The sequence below is a fragment of the Dendrobates tinctorius genome, unplaced genomic scaffold (genome assembly GCF_039654945.1).
Source record: "Dendrobates tinctorius isolate UK_male_01 unplaced genomic scaffold, ASM3965494v1 ptg000090l, whole genome shotgun sequence".
Classification (NCBI taxonomy): domain Eukaryota; kingdom Metazoa; phylum Chordata; class Amphibia; order Anura; family Dendrobatidae; genus Dendrobates; species Dendrobates tinctorius.
In genome coordinates, this window is record NW_027361758.1 from 8,593,016 (window position 1) to 8,610,811 (window position 17,796).

The 17,796-nt window shown below is 43.1% G+C and overlaps 1 protein-coding gene across 13 annotated transcripts in view; it reads right to left on the reverse strand.

Moving 5' to 3' along the window:
• The window catches only part of PITPNM2 (phosphatidylinositol transfer protein membrane associated 2), a 525,412-nt gene that overhangs the window by 202,988 nt on the left and 304,628 nt on the right, over positions 1-17,796 (reverse strand). For all 13 annotated transcript variants that reach the window (XM_073586075.1, XM_073586064.1, XM_073586063.1 and 10 more), the window contains one exon: positions 13,194-13,315. In XM_073586075.1, coding sequence (XP_073442176.1) covers positions 13,194-13,315 — 122 coding nt within the window. The remainder of the gene's footprint in view (positions 1-13,193; positions 13,316-17,796) is intronic.

Genomic DNA, 17,796 nt, shown 5'->3' on the forward strand with positions numbered 1-17,796 from the left:
ATCTTGGTGTCTAACTCTACAATAAACTACATAAAATTTACAATACTCTTGGGACATCCACTTAATTGGGAACTAACGTTTGTCTAAGTTCTCTGAATGATTGTTACCAACACTGACATTTTTTATATTTTTTATGTGGACTATGGAACACATGTACTGGATTTATCTGTGATGTGCAAGTTTGATTGTGTGGGCTACAATTTAACACACTAGCCTTGGTGTATAACTCTGCAATATACTTTGCGTATACGTAAGAGCTTATCTTATTTCGTTAGGACAAGTGGTACAAGCGCAAATATATTTTTATACGTGATTACTCTTAATTGACAATTGTGTGGTTATTGTCTTATTTGCTGCTAGACCCTTGTGTGCACCAGAGCCACTAAAGCAGACTACTTGTGTGTAGTTATAAAGCTTGTTTAAAACCAACGTTATTGTAACATATTTTTATTTATTTTTGCTGTAGCAACTGATGTAAATATTACATAACGTTCATAGCTTTTATTTAGTTTAGGCAACTGATATTTAAACTGTTTATAACAGAGTGACATTTACTATGGAAAAGGAATCTGCGTGAATTCTTCCACAACACAGTACAGGCTGGTGCTGTAAACCCATCTTCTCACTGGACGCTTCAAAAGGATCCAGGCGGTTTTATTTTTAACATGCTATGGGAATAATTCAGGTCTTTCTTTTGTCAGACTTCTTTCTCTTTCATCTTTTGCCTGTTCTTCACCTGCCCACCCTCTAGAAATGCAACGTAGGCTAAAATTATCCAGCAGAAGTACGGCATTGCTTTTCTACTGTCACCTAGAGAGAGACTAATTCGGAATGCTCCTATCAGACTGAGCTACTGGGTTCAGCCGACGACGTCACATTCCTTTTTTATGTCAGCGTGCATCTATCTCCTGCCATGGCAACAAGCTTTAGGGAAGGGGAATAATGTTTCTTCTTATGGCTGCCTTCCTGGGTGCTAATTAGTGTCTATCTGAATGGCGTTTTCAGGAACGAAGACATCTAGCCAATATAAAAGGGGCCATAATGTTAAGTCGATAAATAGTCATTAGTCACCTCACTGGTGTTGCTGTTGCAAGTCTTTATCGAAAGCTATAAACAATCAATATACTGCTAATATTTTAACAACACGTGCAACATAGCACCATAATGTGCACGTCAATCTATGATTATCGCTTGATCATTATTATCTACAGCTCAAGGAAATCTTTTTTTTTTTCTTTGGGTTCTCACTTTGGAATTTATAGCATTTTTCAAATTTATATAAAAATTAAACATTTCCAAATTTCCATTACGGTGTAATTTAAAGTCTTGCAGGTGAAGTCATTTGATATTTGCATTTGACAAAAGAAGAGTATTATTTATCATCAAGCGAAACAGAAATTTAAATAGAAATTTAGAGCATATTCACAAGATATGCCAAAAATGATTGACATGTTTGGTTTGGCCCTCTGAAGGGTGCAGGCCAACAAATGTTGTCTATATCGTGCAGGCTAGGCATTGAGGAGTCATGCAGAGGCTCTTTTTCAGATGATGTGCCACTTGTGGGTTGTCAGTCAGACCTAGGCTTCTTCCTCAATGATAAAATCCCGGCAGTTTTAACCGCGCGATTTTGCCGCGAAAACGCGAAAAATAAGCATCCCATGCATTCCTATGGGATTCCGCAATGCTGTGCTAATGCTGCGGTTTTTACTGCGGCGGAATCGATTCACGGTAAAAAACGCAGCATGCTCATTATTTTGCGGAATCGCGGCGATCCCGCACCCATAGGAATGCATTGTTCCGCTTACTTCCCGCATGTGGCTGTGCACACCATGCGGAAAGTAAGCAGAACAATTGCGGATGGTACCCACGGTCCGGAGGAGAGGAGACTGTCCTCCGGGCTTTGGGTACCATATCCCTGTAAAAAATAGAATTTAAAATAAAAAATATTGTTATTCTTACCCTCCGACGTCCCGCGCAGCCTTCCCGCCTCTCTCCACGCTCCCGTTCCCAGTAGTCCTTTGCGAAAATGCCTGCGATGGCGTCCGATCTCGCGGGATCGCGAAGTCTCGCGGTAATTCGCGCGACGTCATCGCGAATTACCGCGAGACGTCGCGTTCCCGCGAGAACTGACGTCATTGCGGGCATTTTCGCAAAGGACTACTGGGAACGCCTGCGCGGGACGTCGGAAGGTAAGAATAACACTATTTTTTATTTTTTTTTTACATTTTATCTTTTACTACTGATGCTGCATAAGCAGCCTCAGTAGTAAAAAGTTGGTCACACTCGTCAAACACTATGTTTGACGAGTGTGACCAACCTGTCAATCAGTTCTCCAAGCGATGCTACAGATCGCTTGGAGAACGCTAGTATTCTGCAAGCTAAATACGCTTGCAAAATGCTAGTTTTTCCGCGGGAAAATCGCAGGAATTTAAAATGCGATTTTCCCGCGGACTGGAATTCCGGAATTCTCGCGGTAATTTCCGCGAGAGTTCCGGTACGTGTGCACTTATTAGGCAACCTACACTTCCCCTTACATTTTTGTTTTTTCAGAGATAATGTACTTGTCTGTAGAGACTAATATAAGGGCAACTATGATAGATAAGTGATATTGCTGTCTCTGGACTCAGAGCAGAGCCCACTTTATTCCTATACGATGCACCTTCAGGTGGTTTTCCCTGTGTCCCACTTGAGATAAGTTTCTAATGCAAGGTCCATCTAATGCAAATTTTTCACACAGTAGTCACATGGTATAGACATTAAAGGTTGATTTACACTGTAAGATTATAGTGTGCATTGTTCCAAGGAACATTCATTTCCCAACAGTCATTCAGTCTAAAAAGGTGGTCAATCACCCAAGGAATGAGGAAAACGCTCGTTCGTCGGGTGAAATGATCTTTTATGTTGCAGAAACGATCATTATTCTCGGCAGAAAGTCATGCGTAAACGGGACCTGTGCTGCTGGCAACAATGACAATCTATACAAATTGAACAATAAATTACAGATTGTTCAGTGTGCATCTGTAGTGTAAATAGACTATTAAATAACTGTTTAAATGAACCTGCCACCAGAAAAACACTACTAACATGCAGATATGGGGTTAATCTGCAGGTTAATAGCGTTATTAAACTGCCCAGAGTCAGCACTTAGCCGAGCACTGAGGGGAGAAAATGAACTTATGACAATGCAGCATTTAATCTTAATTATGCTAGACGTATATTTTTCAATAGGCCAGGAGACATAGTTCATATGAGTCTGAACGTTGACTCTTGATGTGTTTTTCTTCGATGGGTCACGAGACATACAGAGAGACCTGAAAATGGCTGTCCACCAACGTTCACCATCCGACCTGACGGAACTGGGGAGGATCTGCAAGGAAGAATGGCAGAGGATCCCCAAATCCAGGTGTGAAAAACGTGTTGCATCATTCCCAAGACGACTCATGGCTGTACTAGCTCAAAAGGGTGTTTCTACTCAATACTGAGCAAAGGGTCTGAATACTTATGACCATGTGATATTTCAGTTTTTCTCTTTTAATAAACTTGCAAAAATTTCTACATTTCGTGTACATTTCTGTTTTAATTTTCAGTCAAAATGGGGTGCAGAGTGTACATTAATGAGAAAAAAAATGAACTTTTTTGAATTTACCAAATGGCTGCAATGAAACAAAGAGTGAAAAATTTAAAGGGGTCTGAATACTTTTCGTACCCACTGTAGGCCATTTTCATATGAGCCTAAGGGCCCCATCACACATAGCGATCTCGCTAGCGAGATCGCTGCTGAGTCACAAGTTTTGTGACACAACAGCGATCTCACCAGCGAGATCGCTGTGTGTGACAGCGATCAGCACCCCTGCCGGTATCGCTGATCGCTGTAGGAAACCGCTGGACATTTCTTTTGTCGCTGGTCTCCCGCTGGCCAGCACGCATCGCTGCGTGTGACAGGCGGGAGACCAGCGATCTGCTGGTAACTAATAATAATAATAATAATAAATTTTATTTTTATAGCGCCGACATATTCCGCAGCACTTTACATTTCACGTCCCTTGGATACCCGATGTGTACGTTAGTTACCAGCTCCCTGCATCAGCGCGCTGGTAACTAACGAACACAGCAATGCCGCGCGCTCGGCGCTGCTGTGCTGATCGCTGGTGAAGCCGTCTGTGTGACAGCTCATCAGCGATCACATAGCGACTCACCAGTGATCATGACACGTTGATATCGTTGTCGGGATCGCTGGTGAGTCGCTATGTGTGACTCCAGCTTAAATGTTGACTCTTGAATTGATTATTGTGTTGCCATCCTTGGAGGACAGGGACACATTGAACAAATGATGTTTGCTAATATGTTGATTACCCATTGTATAAGTCCATGTAACTTGATGACCTGCAAACAGTGAAGGACAAACTATGCACATTGATTAAATATTCAAACAATGAGAGTTAATCTCATTCCACCTTACACCTGACCTGTGAATGATGGCCTAAAGGACAGTTTTGAACTATAGAAGGGGGATCTGCTTCTACTCCCAGAGAAAATCTACAGGATAACAACTTAAGGGACCACGGCCCTAGCTGGAGGAATACAGATCTGCTCCTTTGACCATCACTCAAAGACTTTTGGAAAATCCAAGTTGGGACAATCAGGTAACCTGGCCATATACCTCACTCCACTCGGGTCAGCTTCCTAAGCTTGTGTAACGTCCTTCTCTGTGAGTACCTGCCAAAAGCGGGGTTCCACTGGTGGGGGAAGTCGGCCCTGGAAGTCCTGAAGTCGAAGATGCTCTAATCCCGGGTAGCCAGCAGAAGGGTGACACCCTGTAATTTACACTAGCTTTGGTATTTGCTGGGACTGTTCTATGTTATGGTGGTTCAATAAATTACTTCCCCACTGTTTTACCCTAACCCTGTGTTGTCTGAGTGATATTCTGGCCACGGGAAAGGAATGTGGGTATTCAGTGGGATGAGCTTTGGTCCATGCGGTCTCTCTTAAGACAGCAGGGCCAGTGGACAAAAGCACCCACTGACCCGTGTGTCTCCACAGAAGTCACCCTCCAGTAGAGTTCCGGTTTCAGTCAAGGGGGCAGCGCCAGCACACGTTCATCCACTGCACTGAGTATACAGAGCGGTGGCTGTAAGAGCGTCCCTGACCCTGACTGACTCTAGGTCTGCACTTGAGCCGGCTGTCAGTGCAGTGGGCGCGGTTACATCTGCCTCTCTCTATACACAAAGCAGTGACTGAACACACCGGCCGCCATCACCATGACTGAAACCAAAATTCTGCCGAGGGGCATTAAGTTAATTTTCTCCCAGCAACATTTTGGCTAAGTGCAGGCGCCGAGCAGTTTAATAATGCTCCTAACCTGCAGATTTACCCCAAATCTGCAGGTTAATATTTTTTTTTTTTCTGGTGACAGGTTCCCTTTAATGCTGCATTCTTTGCAATGTAAATGTATAGCGTTAGAAAAGTTTTAGAACTCTGCAGAAAGATATTCCTTGATGCAGAAAGATATTTCTTGGTGGAGAAATGATATGAATAGGAGTACTTTATGCTTGGAAATCACAGTCAGAGTTTGATAGAAGTCAGAACTGGTCTAATTCTGTTGTTCACCTGAACAGAGAATACGGACATCTATTTATATAATTGCCTTGTAATGTTTTCATTTCCTGTTCTGTCAAGATGTCACCGTATCCCAGAATTCCAAGCGGAGGAAGTACACTGATCACCAAGTGATGGGTGCCTCAATATGGAAACTGCTGCTGGTACCAACCTATTGCGCGGTACCACCAGCGGAACACCGTCGCACCACACACACTTTATACGCCGTACGCACCACTCACACACTCATACAGCCTCTTGCGCGGTACCACCAGTGGAACACCGTCGAACTGCGCCTGCGCAAATTAGGCGCAGGCGCAGTGAATCATTCAGCTGATCCCGGCGGCAGATGCACGACTTGTCTACAGATAGCTGGTCACGTTAAAGGGGTTTTCCCACGAATGAAACTTCATTTTAAAAATTGTCTGACTGTGTATGGAGCATACCACATCTCCTGGGCAGGGGAGGAAGCAAAAGACAATACTGACATTACAGCAGGGGATCACAGAGGATTCATTTTGTGAGGTAAAATATTTCACTGACTGTTTTTAAACAATATTTTACCTCACAAAATGTATCTCCTGCGATCTCCTGCTGTAATGTCAGTATTGTCTTTTGCTTCCTCCCCTGCCCAGGAGCTGTGGTATGTTCTGTACACGGTCAGACACAGGGATGGGAGAGACAGATCACAAGGGGGAGACAGCTCAAACAGGACAGCACATGAGGGGAGAACAAAGCACAGGAAGGTGAGAGACAGCAGACAAGGGGGATAGCACATGGGGTAGACAGGTCAAAGAAGAGAGGACAGACGAGAGAAGTCAGCACATGGGGAAAGAGAGGGTGGATAAGTGGGTGAGCACATGGGGGTGAGAGATTCTTAACGCTGCAAAGCCTTCCCCCATCGTGACATTACCGCCCTCCCGATGCGATGCTTTATATTGATAGTGAGGGGTTTTTTTTAGATACTCGCTCTCTTTTCCTACAGTACTTCTCAGTTTGACTTTGGGATGATGTGGGAAATACCAGCTTTTTTCCCCTACAATCCAAAACTTAAATCAGGTAGGGAACATACAGGTGCTTTTCACAAAATTAGAATATCATCAAAAAGTTAATTTATTTCAGTTCTTCAATACAAAAAGTGAAACTCTCATTATATACAGTCATTACAAACAGAGTGATCTATTTCAAGTGTTTACAGTATTTCTGTTAATGTTGATGATTATGGCTTACAGCCAATGAAAACCCAAAAGTCACATAGTTGTGAATTAGAGACAAGAAATAATTTTTACAATTCTGACCACTGTCACTTTATGAGGTTACAGGTCTGGAACGCTTCAACGTATCCCACTGATTCTGAGAATGTTTTTTCATGACATATTGTACTTCATGTTAGTGGTAAAATTTATTCGATATAACTTGCGTTTATTTATGAAAAAAACCGGAAATTTAGCAAATATTTTAAAAACATTTTGCAATTTTCAAATTTTTGTACACTTATCAGATAGTACATGTCTACTTTACATCAGCACAAATTTGGAAACATAATTTTTTTGTTAGGACGTTATAAGGGTTAAAAGTTTACCAGCCATTACTCATTTTTCCAACAAAATTAAAAAAAAACATTTTGTTAGGGACCACCTCACATTTGAGGTGAGTTTGGGGGGATCAATACAACAAAAATACTGAAAAGTGACACCATTCTAAAAACTGCACCCCTCAAGGTGCGCAAAACCACATTCAAGAAGATTATCAACCCTTCAGGTGCTTCACGAGAATTAAAGCAATGTGGAAGGAAAAAATGAACATTTTACTTTTTTCACACAAAAATTACTCTGGAACCATTTTCACAAGGGTATCAGGAGAAAATGGACCACAACATTTGTTGTGCAATTTCTCCTGACTACGCCAATACCCCATATGTGGGGAAAAGCCACTGTTTGGGTGCATGGCAGGGCTCAGAAGAGAGGAAGCACCATTTGACTTTTTGAACGCAAAATTGGCTGGAATCAATGGCGGTGCCGTGTCGCGTTTGGAGTGGAACCCCCCCAATTCTAACTCCAACCCTAACCCAAACACACCCCTAACCCTATTCCCAACCCTAATCATAACCCTAACCACAACCCTAACCCCAACCCTAACCATAACCCTAACCACAAATCTATCCAAAACACCCCTAACCCTAATCCCAACCCTAACCGTAATCCCAGCCATAACCACAATCCTAACCCTAGCCCAACCCTAGCTTTAGCCCAACCTTGACTTTAGCCCAACCCTAACTTTAGCACAACCCTAGCCCTAATCCTAGCCCCAACGCTAACTTTAGCCCAACCCTAAATTCAGCCCAACCCTAACTTTAGCCCAACCCTAAATTCAGCACAACCCTAACTTTAGCCCAACCCTAAGCCTAACTTTAGCCCAACTCACTTTAGCACAATTCTAACCCGAATGGAAAAATGGAAATACATACTTTTTTTATTTTATTATTTTTACCTAACTAAGGGGCTGATACAGTGGGGTTTAATTTACTATTTTTTTATTTTGATCACTGTGATAGGGTCTATCACAGTGATTAAAATGAACCAATAGGAAAAATGTCCTATTTTCTCCCGGAAGAAGATGCCGGTGGCCCGGGGAACTTCACAGGGGGTTGCAGGGACGCCAGAGGTTTCGGTGGAGGGGGGATTGGGGACCCTATTTCTCTCTTCTCTGATGTGTGATAACATCAGAGGAAAGAGAAATTAAATGGAAAATCTGACTTTTTTTGTGGTCGCCGGTATTAATAACGGCGATTGCAACGCTGTGGTCGGTAAAGAACGATCTGAATCATGTTCTCAGGGGTCTCAGTTACCCCTGGTAGCAGAGACCCCGGAGAAATTTCGACTCTGGGTGGCGCTATACCCTTATTCCTCAGCGTCGTTAAAAAGTTGCAGAGGCATAAGTACCCTTTAACTGCCGCATTAAAAGGCGTATCAGTGGTTGTTAACGGGTTAAAAGATTGAATAGTGGACGAAACTGTTGTGGTAGGAGAGTTCTACAATATGGAGGATGGAGAAATGTAGATGACGTGAGTATGTTTCAGTGGTCCAAGAGTAGAGTTTAGTGAATAAGTTCAGAATCGGTCACCGAATATGAATTTGCCACAGTCGTGCCATATTGGTACCCTATGCGTGCCGAATTTATTTTTGATGATCGATTACGAACATATTCGGTCAACTCTACTCCCACTGACTTCGATGACGTTTGGCTGTGTTCAGTGAGTATTGAAAAGAAAAATATTCGCTGACGATAGTAATCGGAACTGAATTTTGAAAAAATTGCTCAACTCTATGAAAGAGGAGTAGAGCAAGTCATGTAGAAGAAGTTTTGTTAATTTGGGATTCAGAAATAAATAGATTAAAGAAAGGTGGTAGAAAACATGACAGAAAGGTTATCCTGATCCAGTAGACACTTCAAACTGTGAATATGTGGGAGCCATTAATGGTGATTACAAGGGTTCTGAAGCAAAGTTTTGCCTTCCCAGTGCACTTAAAGGGAAGGTGCCAACCCAAAAAATTTTTTTCAGCAATTGAAAAAATGTAAAGAACTAATGTTTACATTTTCTTAAAAAATATTATCATTTGTTTTTAATTTTGTAAAATATGAAAAATAATTTTAAAAAGTTTGGCATTTCCACTTGTTAACACTAGGAGGAGCAGCTACTGAAATTTGGCACAAAAATCTAGTGTACAACTAGCTCACATTACTGCCTTGCAGTAATTATGGGCGGAATCTGCTGACATGGGTGTGATGTCACTCCTCTCCTCCCCTTCTGGGTGTTTGCTAAGGGAAAAGAGAGGATGACATTTAGGAACACAGTGAGCAGCCATTTTGATGGGGCCTGCAAAGTTACTGACTGTCTTTGCATGCAAAGTCTGAATCAGAATAGGTGATCAATCAGCAGAAATGTTTCCTGGATTTCTGTGAAGCAGACAAGCAGGCGGTCCATCCATGTGTATAAAACACAGCACTCTATGTACAATCCCTGGCACCGAACAGGGTGCCCCCCAAAGACCAGCACACTGCTCTCCTGAAATACTCTGTGCTGCTGTCACCCTGCTCCTGCCACCATATATCAGGCCCCTGTCGCCTCGCTTTCACACATCGCCAGGACAGGATCTGAGGAGAGGAATGGGGTCTTCGGTCACCGAGGAAGGCAGGCAGCAAGGATTCTGGGAGCAGAGTGACAGCAGCACAGAGTATTTCAGGAGAGCTGTGTGCTGATCTATGGAGGGCACAGAGGGAGATATATGGTGGAGGAGCAGTGTGACAGCAGCACAGAGTATTTCAGGAGAGCAGTGTGCTGGTCTATGGGGGGCACAGAGGGAGATATATGGGGGAGGAGCAGGTTGACAGCACCACAGAAATCCAGGAAACATTTCTGCTGATTGATGGCCTGTTCTGATCCAGACTTTGCATGCAAAGACCCCATTCCCCTCCTCAGATCCTGTCCTGGCGATGTGTGAAAGCGAGGCAACAGGCGCAGTCCGGGTTGACGCTGGGAAGCAGGATGGGGGGAAATGTAGCCATACAGTAAAAATAAAAATGAGACCCCTCTCTTCAGCTGCCTCACCAGCCCTCCCCTGACTGCACCTAACTATTACCCCTGACCCGTGTGCAGGGGCTCAGCCAGAACCACCCTAGAATGGGTCCCCTTTTAGCAGATAATACTGCCATAGTGTTCTCACATAATACCGCCATATACTTCACACATAATACCGCCATATAGATCATACACAATACCACCATGTAGATCACACATAAACCCAGCAGGGTGACAGCAGCACAGAGTATTTCAGGAGAGCAGTATCGCACGGGATAGGATTAGATACACGGCTCAGTAATCCGTATCACACGGGATAGGATTAGATACACGGCTCAGCAGACGGTATCACACAGGAGAGGATTAGATACATAGCTCAGCAGACAGTATCACACAGGATAGGATTAGATACACGGCTCAGCAGTCAGTATCACACAGGATAGGATTAGATACACGGCTCCGCAGACAGTATCACACAGGAGAGGATTAGATACACGGCTCCGCAGACAGTATCACACAGGATAGGATTAGATACATGGATCAGCAGACTGTATCAAACAGGATAGGATTAGATACACGGATCAGCAGACTGTATAACACAGGAGAGGATTAGATACACAGCTCAGCAGACAGTATCACACAGGTTTGGATTAGATACATGCCTCAGCAGTTAGTATCACACAGGAGAGGATTAGATGTCCAGCAGATGGCCAAGTGTTTTGAAAGAGCAGGGAGCAGTTCCTCCTATGTTTTGCAAGAGCAGGGGCTGCAGCTGGTCGGGTGTTTTGGAAAGAGCAGCTCGGTCTCCAGGAGCTCCTCCTGTATCCTCTCCTGCAGCTGGTATGCGCAGAGTAAACATCCAAGCCCTGTTATGCTGGAACAGTACAGCATCCAGGGCTTGCAATAGAGTGTAAATGGCGCTAAAAGGAAAGCACTGGGCTCTAATAAAATGGCGCCTGGCCACACCTACAGCTGTGAATTGAGCTGCCCACAGAGGCGTGCCCAGTTCACAGCTGATACTGCAATGATACAGATAGGGGTCGGGAGCCGACTCTTGTCTCTTATGCCCAGGGACTGCCGTAAATGAGCATGGAAAGTGAGCAGCCAGAAAGATAAGATGGCAGCCCCAGTGGCTGCATTAATACAGTAAAAAAAAAAAACATACACACCACTGAGTCAAGCTTAGGGGACAATATTTTTTTATACTATTTTCTTTTTTACATTAAATTATGAAAAAACACGGCACCTTCCCTTTAAAAGGCAGCGTAGTGTATGAGATGCTTCAAAAGAATAATTCAAATACATTAAAGAGGGTTTATGCTTCACACATTTTGTTAAGGAGCTAAAGTGCTCTAGTCTAAATATGAGAAAGAATACAGACAAATAACTAATAACAGAACTACAGGGTGGTATGTAACCTGTATTTAACATTCAACATAGGTGGTATATGCTCTTAAGTTCACTCAGATATAAAAAAAATTCACATTGTTTATCTTTTATCTTTCAACATTTTAAGAAGCATCTTAATTTACAATTAAATGATTGGATAGACCTTAGATAATTATATGACAGCCCAATAATAGATATTGTTGCAGCTGGCAAACATCAATGCTCTTATTTTGGAAAGTATGGTTGCAGAAATCGAAACTCCCATCAATGCTAACATGTGCTTTGATTATATTATTGCCAATGTGTCACAATCACTCCTCTGAAAGATTCTTTTTTCTAATGAAATTGGGAAGAAGTGTTTAAAGCAGGGGTGGGGAACCTCCATCCCATGGGCCATATGTAGCCCACAATGTTCTCTTCTGCAGCCCCCAGGCAGATTCTAGTTACAGCGAGCGCGTGCAAACAGCGTTGATTACAGAACCATGCCAAGCACGCCATGAAGGATTACCAGTACCAACGTCAGGATGTACTGGCCAGTGACGTACTTTGTGGGCGAAGTCACTGCACTACCCCACCGACAACTACACCAGCAGCGGCAGCATCCATGTTTCCTGTGCTATATATGCCCCATGTCTCCTGTGTTCTATTTGCCCAGGTCCCTCCAGTGATGTATATGCCCCATCTCTTTTATGATGTACATATGCCCCAGCCTCTCCTGTCATGTATATATGCCCCAACTTCTGTTGTGATTTATATATATAACCCAGCATTTCTTGTAACGTGTATATGCCCTCAGAGCCCCTATAATATATATATGCCCCATCCCCTCCTGTGATGCATATATACTCCTGACCCTCCTGTGATGTACTGTATATGCCCAATGTATTTTATGATGTATATATATATATATATATATATATATATCCCAGTCCCACCTGTCATTTATATTTATATTGTATATGCCCCAGAGTCTCCTGTGCTTTTTATGCCCTCAGTGTCTCCTGTGATGTACATGCCCCAGAAACTCCTGTGCTGTGAATATGCTCTTGAATCTCCTGTGATGAATATGTCCCAGCTACTCCTTTAATATATATGCCCCCAGCTCCTCCTGTGATGTACATGCCACCAGACCATCCTGTGATGTATATGTACTGCTACAAGTTCTTTTCAAAATTCATCCCCAAAGAATTATCTGCACTCCAGACTAATACCAACCGGGAAAAGCAGTTGTGAGTAGTATGGTATACAGGGGGTATGCTGAGTTCAGGGATATAAAGTTTTCTATGGTTTAGTTTACTATTTACATGCATCCCCGGCAACACAAAGTGATTGACAATGCTGCAAGGATGCAAACAAATGCAGGAAATGTCAATCATTGTGTGTGGTTTACGGAAGCAGGAGTCACAAGTTTCCTCTAAAAGCCCTGACATTATTATCACAGTTTTCTTGTAAATATACTGATTAGAATCATGGAAATCCATACATATCCGATCTCAGCATCCTCTCCACTATCAGATGCTGGCCGCTGATAAGTAAGAATAGGAAACCTGATAGATCAGCTTTAACTGCAACTTGCACAACAAACCACAATAACTACAGAAGGAAAATACCTTATTGCAATAATGCTTACCCAGTACAGTTTGCCTTTTTTCAGCAGGAGAAAGGTTGAACACATTGGCGAGCTCTCCGGAGTCAGATTTGTAAAAAGTTTCTATATCTATGGAGAACTTTTCCACAAAGGGGCAAGTGTACCTAAGGATAGAGATGAAAGTCAATCAAAGCTAATAGCATCAACATATACGTGCACACACACTCACTCTGCTAGATTTACCTCTCAGGTACCTACAGCGACATGTAAAAGTTTGCACTTCCCTGGTCAAAATTACTGTTATTGTGAACAGATAAGTAACTTGAAGATGACATGATCTCTAAAAGGCCTACAGTCAAAGATGACACATTTGCTCTGTATTTTTGCAAAAAAAAAGGTATATAATATATATATTGTATGTATATATATGTATATACAGTACAGACCAAAAGTTTGGACACACCTTCTCATTCAAAGAGTTTTCTTTATTTTCATGACTACGAAAATTGTAGATTCACTCTGAAGGCATCAAAACTATGAATTAACACATGTGGAATTATATAATTAACAAAAAAGTGTGAAACAACTGAAAATATGTCTTATATTCTAGGTTCTTCAAAGTAGCCACCTTTTGCTTTGATTACTGCTTTGCACACTCTTGGCATTCTCTTGATGAGCATCAAGAGGTAGTCACCGGAAATGGTCTTCCAACAGTCTTGAAGGAGTTCCCAGAGATGCTTAGCACTTGTCGGCCCTTTTGCCTTCACTCTGCGGTCCAGCTCACCCCAAACCATTCTCGATTGGGTTCAGGTCTGGTGACTGTGGAGGCCAGGTCATCTGGCGTAGTACCCCATCACTCTCCTTCTTGGTCAAATAGCCCTTACACAGCCTGGAGGTGTGTTTGGGGTCATTGTCCTGTTGAAAAATAAATGATGGTCCAACTAAACGCAAACCAGATGGAATAGCATGCTGCTGCAAGATGCTGTGGTAGCCATGCTGATTCAGTATGCCTTCAATTTTGAATAAATCCCCAACAGTGTCACCAGCAAAGCACCCCCATACCATCACACCTCCTCCTCTATGCTTCACGGTGGGATCCAGGCATGTAGAGTCCATCCGTTCACCTTTTCTGCGTCGCACAAAGACACGGTGGTTGGAACCAAAGATCTCAAATTTGGACTCATCAGACTAAAGCACAGATTTCCACTGGTCTAATGTCCATTCCTTGTGTTCTTTAGTCCAAAAAAGTCCCTTCTGCTTGTTGCCTGTCCTTAGCAGTGGTTTCCTAGCAGCTATTTTACCATGAAGGCCTGCTGCACAAAGTCTCTTCTTAACAGTTGTTGTAGCGATGTGTCTGCTGCTAGAACTCTGTGTGGCATTGAACTGGTCTCTAATCTGAGCTGCTGTTAACCTGTGATTTCTGAGGCTGGTGACTCGGATGAACTTATCCTCTGCAGCAGAGGTGACCCTTGGTCTTCCTTTCCTGGGGCGGTCCTCTTGTGAGCCAGTTTCTTTGTAGCGCTGGATGGTTTTTGCCACTGCACTTGGGGACACTTTCAAAGTTTTCCCAATTTTTCGGACTGACTGACCTTCATTTCTTAAAGTAATGATGGCCACTCGTTTGTCTTTACTTAGCTGCTTTTTTCTTGCCATAATACAAATTCTAACAGTTTATTCAGTAGGACCTATCAGCTGTGCATCCACCAGACTTCTGCACAACACAACTGATGGTCCCGACCCCATTTATAAGGCAAGAAATCCCACTTATTAAACCTGACAGGGCACACCTGTGAAGCGAAAACCATTTCCAGTGACAACCTCTTGAAGCTCATCAAGAGAATGCCAAGAGTGTGCAAAGCAGTAATCAAAGCAAAAGATGGCTACTTTGAAGAACCTAGAATATAAGACATATTTCAGTCGTTTCACACTTTTTTGTTAATTATATAATTCCACATGTGTTAATTCAAAGTTTTGATGCCTTCAGAGTGAATCTACAATTTTCATAGTCATGAAAATAAAGAAAACTCTTTGAATGAGAAGGTGTGTCCAAACTTTTGGTCTGTACTGTGTGTGTATATATATATATATATATATATATATATACACACACACACACACACACACAGTATATTCATTCATCTTTTACATTTTAAAAATTGCAAAAAGGAAAATGAGATGATGCAAAAGTTTGGTCACCCCACATGGTTAGTACCTAGTAACACCCCCTTTTGAAAGTGTCACAGCTTGTAAATGCTTTTAGTAGCCAGACAAGAGTCAGTTCTTGTTTGAAGGATTTTCATCCATTCTTCCTTGGCAAATTCTTGAAGTTCTGTGGACTTCCTGTCTCGTCTACCACGCCATTTTCTGCAACACAACCCCATGATTGATCTATCCCCATGTTTGAAGAAATTGTACGCTACTTGTTGACACCCCACACTTGGCCCCGATAAAATAAAAAAGCTTATACTCCCCTCCTGCACCGGCTTCATTCCCGCGATGTTGGCAATTGCTCTCCCAGGGGTCCCGTGCTGTTGTTCTGACATGTGACACCGGCGCCCAATCAGCGCTGATGTCAATGTCTCCGCCTTTCGAATTAAACACGAAAAGAAAAAAGGGAATTAGACCTACCGGTAATTCTGTTTCCTGTAGTCCCTCAGGACAGCACCATGGAGGACGTCCTTCCTTGCCCTATAGTGGGACAGGATCAGAGAGAGGTTAAAAGGCACCTCCCACCTCCACCCTCCAGTGTTTTTTCAAAGTACCACCGAGGATGGATGGAAATGGTCTAAACACGCCCTTACAAACGCGTCTGTAAGACCCTTTAGCGGCTCCATCCCCATCTCGAGCCACGATGACCTGATGGATGAACAATCTGCCGATCGATTCCATGCAAGCCTAAAGACAAACATAAGGGAGGGAACTAAGGGTGCTGTCCTGAGGGACTACAGGAAACAGAATTACCGGTAGGTCTAATTCCCTTTTTCCCTTACGTCCCTCCGGACAGCACCATGGAGAATACCAAAGCAAAGGTCTCAGGGTGGGTACAGAAGCCCCCAGATCAAAGTTCTAGGTAAGAACCAGGCTAGATCCAGACATTATCTATAAGATGAGAAGAAATATAGATATCGAAAGGGATCTACAAAGGTAATCACCGCAGTGAGTGTCTGATATATGTCTATAATGGCCAATTTCAGTATGAATGTGGCAACAAGATTTGCAGTGGAACAACCTGTTGCACCCCAATACCACTAATGAACCGCAGTGAATTACAGTTATTGTGATAGATACTTATGAACACCGCAGTCACAGAAATAGGATTAAAACCTTATTGTCCAGCAAAAGGTATGGTGATAACCACAGCCATAATACAAAGAGGACTGTACAGACCGTTTATTCGCTGTATTTGCTTATAACACAGGATAGTTCCTTCGTCGGTCCTCCTGGGCCCGGCTTAAATCTTGGCTAGAGACCACCTTACCATACTACAAGGAAACCTGCAGGCCAGAGACCCTGCTCCGCTGGCCGATCAGAGCAATAACAGTACATGGAAAATAGCGGAGTATTGGGACGTATGTACCCTATTCATCCAGGAGGTCTTGTGTATTCTGAATCCTTTACATGTCTAAACCTCAAGAAAGGGTTGGCTATTATTTAAGACTAAGGAAATACTCCATCTGGCAGGTAACCTCTCCTGCCACCTACCAACATTGGCTTTTCATTAGAAGCATTGAAAGGGAAATGTGGATCCTCACGCCTGTTTTACTGATGTTAGACACGGGAGTCTGGACTTTGGAACTGAGGAGAGTAAGTGTGTGCTTCTATACAAGTCATTAGCCCAGACACTGTAAATGTGTAAACTTATTCATATGTTATATCCTAAAAGGCAATCTTCTTAGAGATATTTATACCCCTGACTGCTATGGTGCGAGGAACCACACTCTTTAACTAGAGGGAAGTAGGTTTCCTCCCATCGCAGAGGGGATTGACTACTGCGAGGCAGATGGGCTATGGGTTCTCGACTGCCAGAGTCATGGATACCGCTTCTTTACCTTAGGAGCCCTGACTCCCGTAAGAGCAGCGAGTATGGGATCCTCTGCCACCTGATGCAGGGCTGCTGAACCGCCACCAGGTACAAAAAGTAGTGATGCCACCCCTGGTAAACATAATAGAACTGATTTATAGGACAAGAATCTGCCTAACGGGTCTCTATCAAGGAAACCAGTCCGACTGCTCTATGTGGAGTCGGGAAGAATTGTTTCCTCCCACCTTATGGGATTTTCTGCACCCAGGCTATGTCCACTTAAAGGATGAACCCCAAAGACGTATGTCTCGCTTTAAAAGTTGACTATGAGAGGGACCTGCCTTTAGCCCTCAAGACAGTAACTCGCTTTAGAGTTCTATTCCAAATAGAAGAAATGCTAAGTTACTAGGCCAATTCAAGCATAACTGTTCGTCTGGCTAAGTCCAGCTGCCAAGAATGAAGCAACCGAAACTGGGTCTAGGCCCGAAACACAAAGACCAGAGTTGGGGCCTGAGACAACCATACAAGGTGTGGCCCACAAAAATGCCTAGGACAGAAGGTCTAAGCCAGAGGCCCAAAGCCACAGCACCCGAGGTATTATGAAGCACAGAGGTATTAGGACCC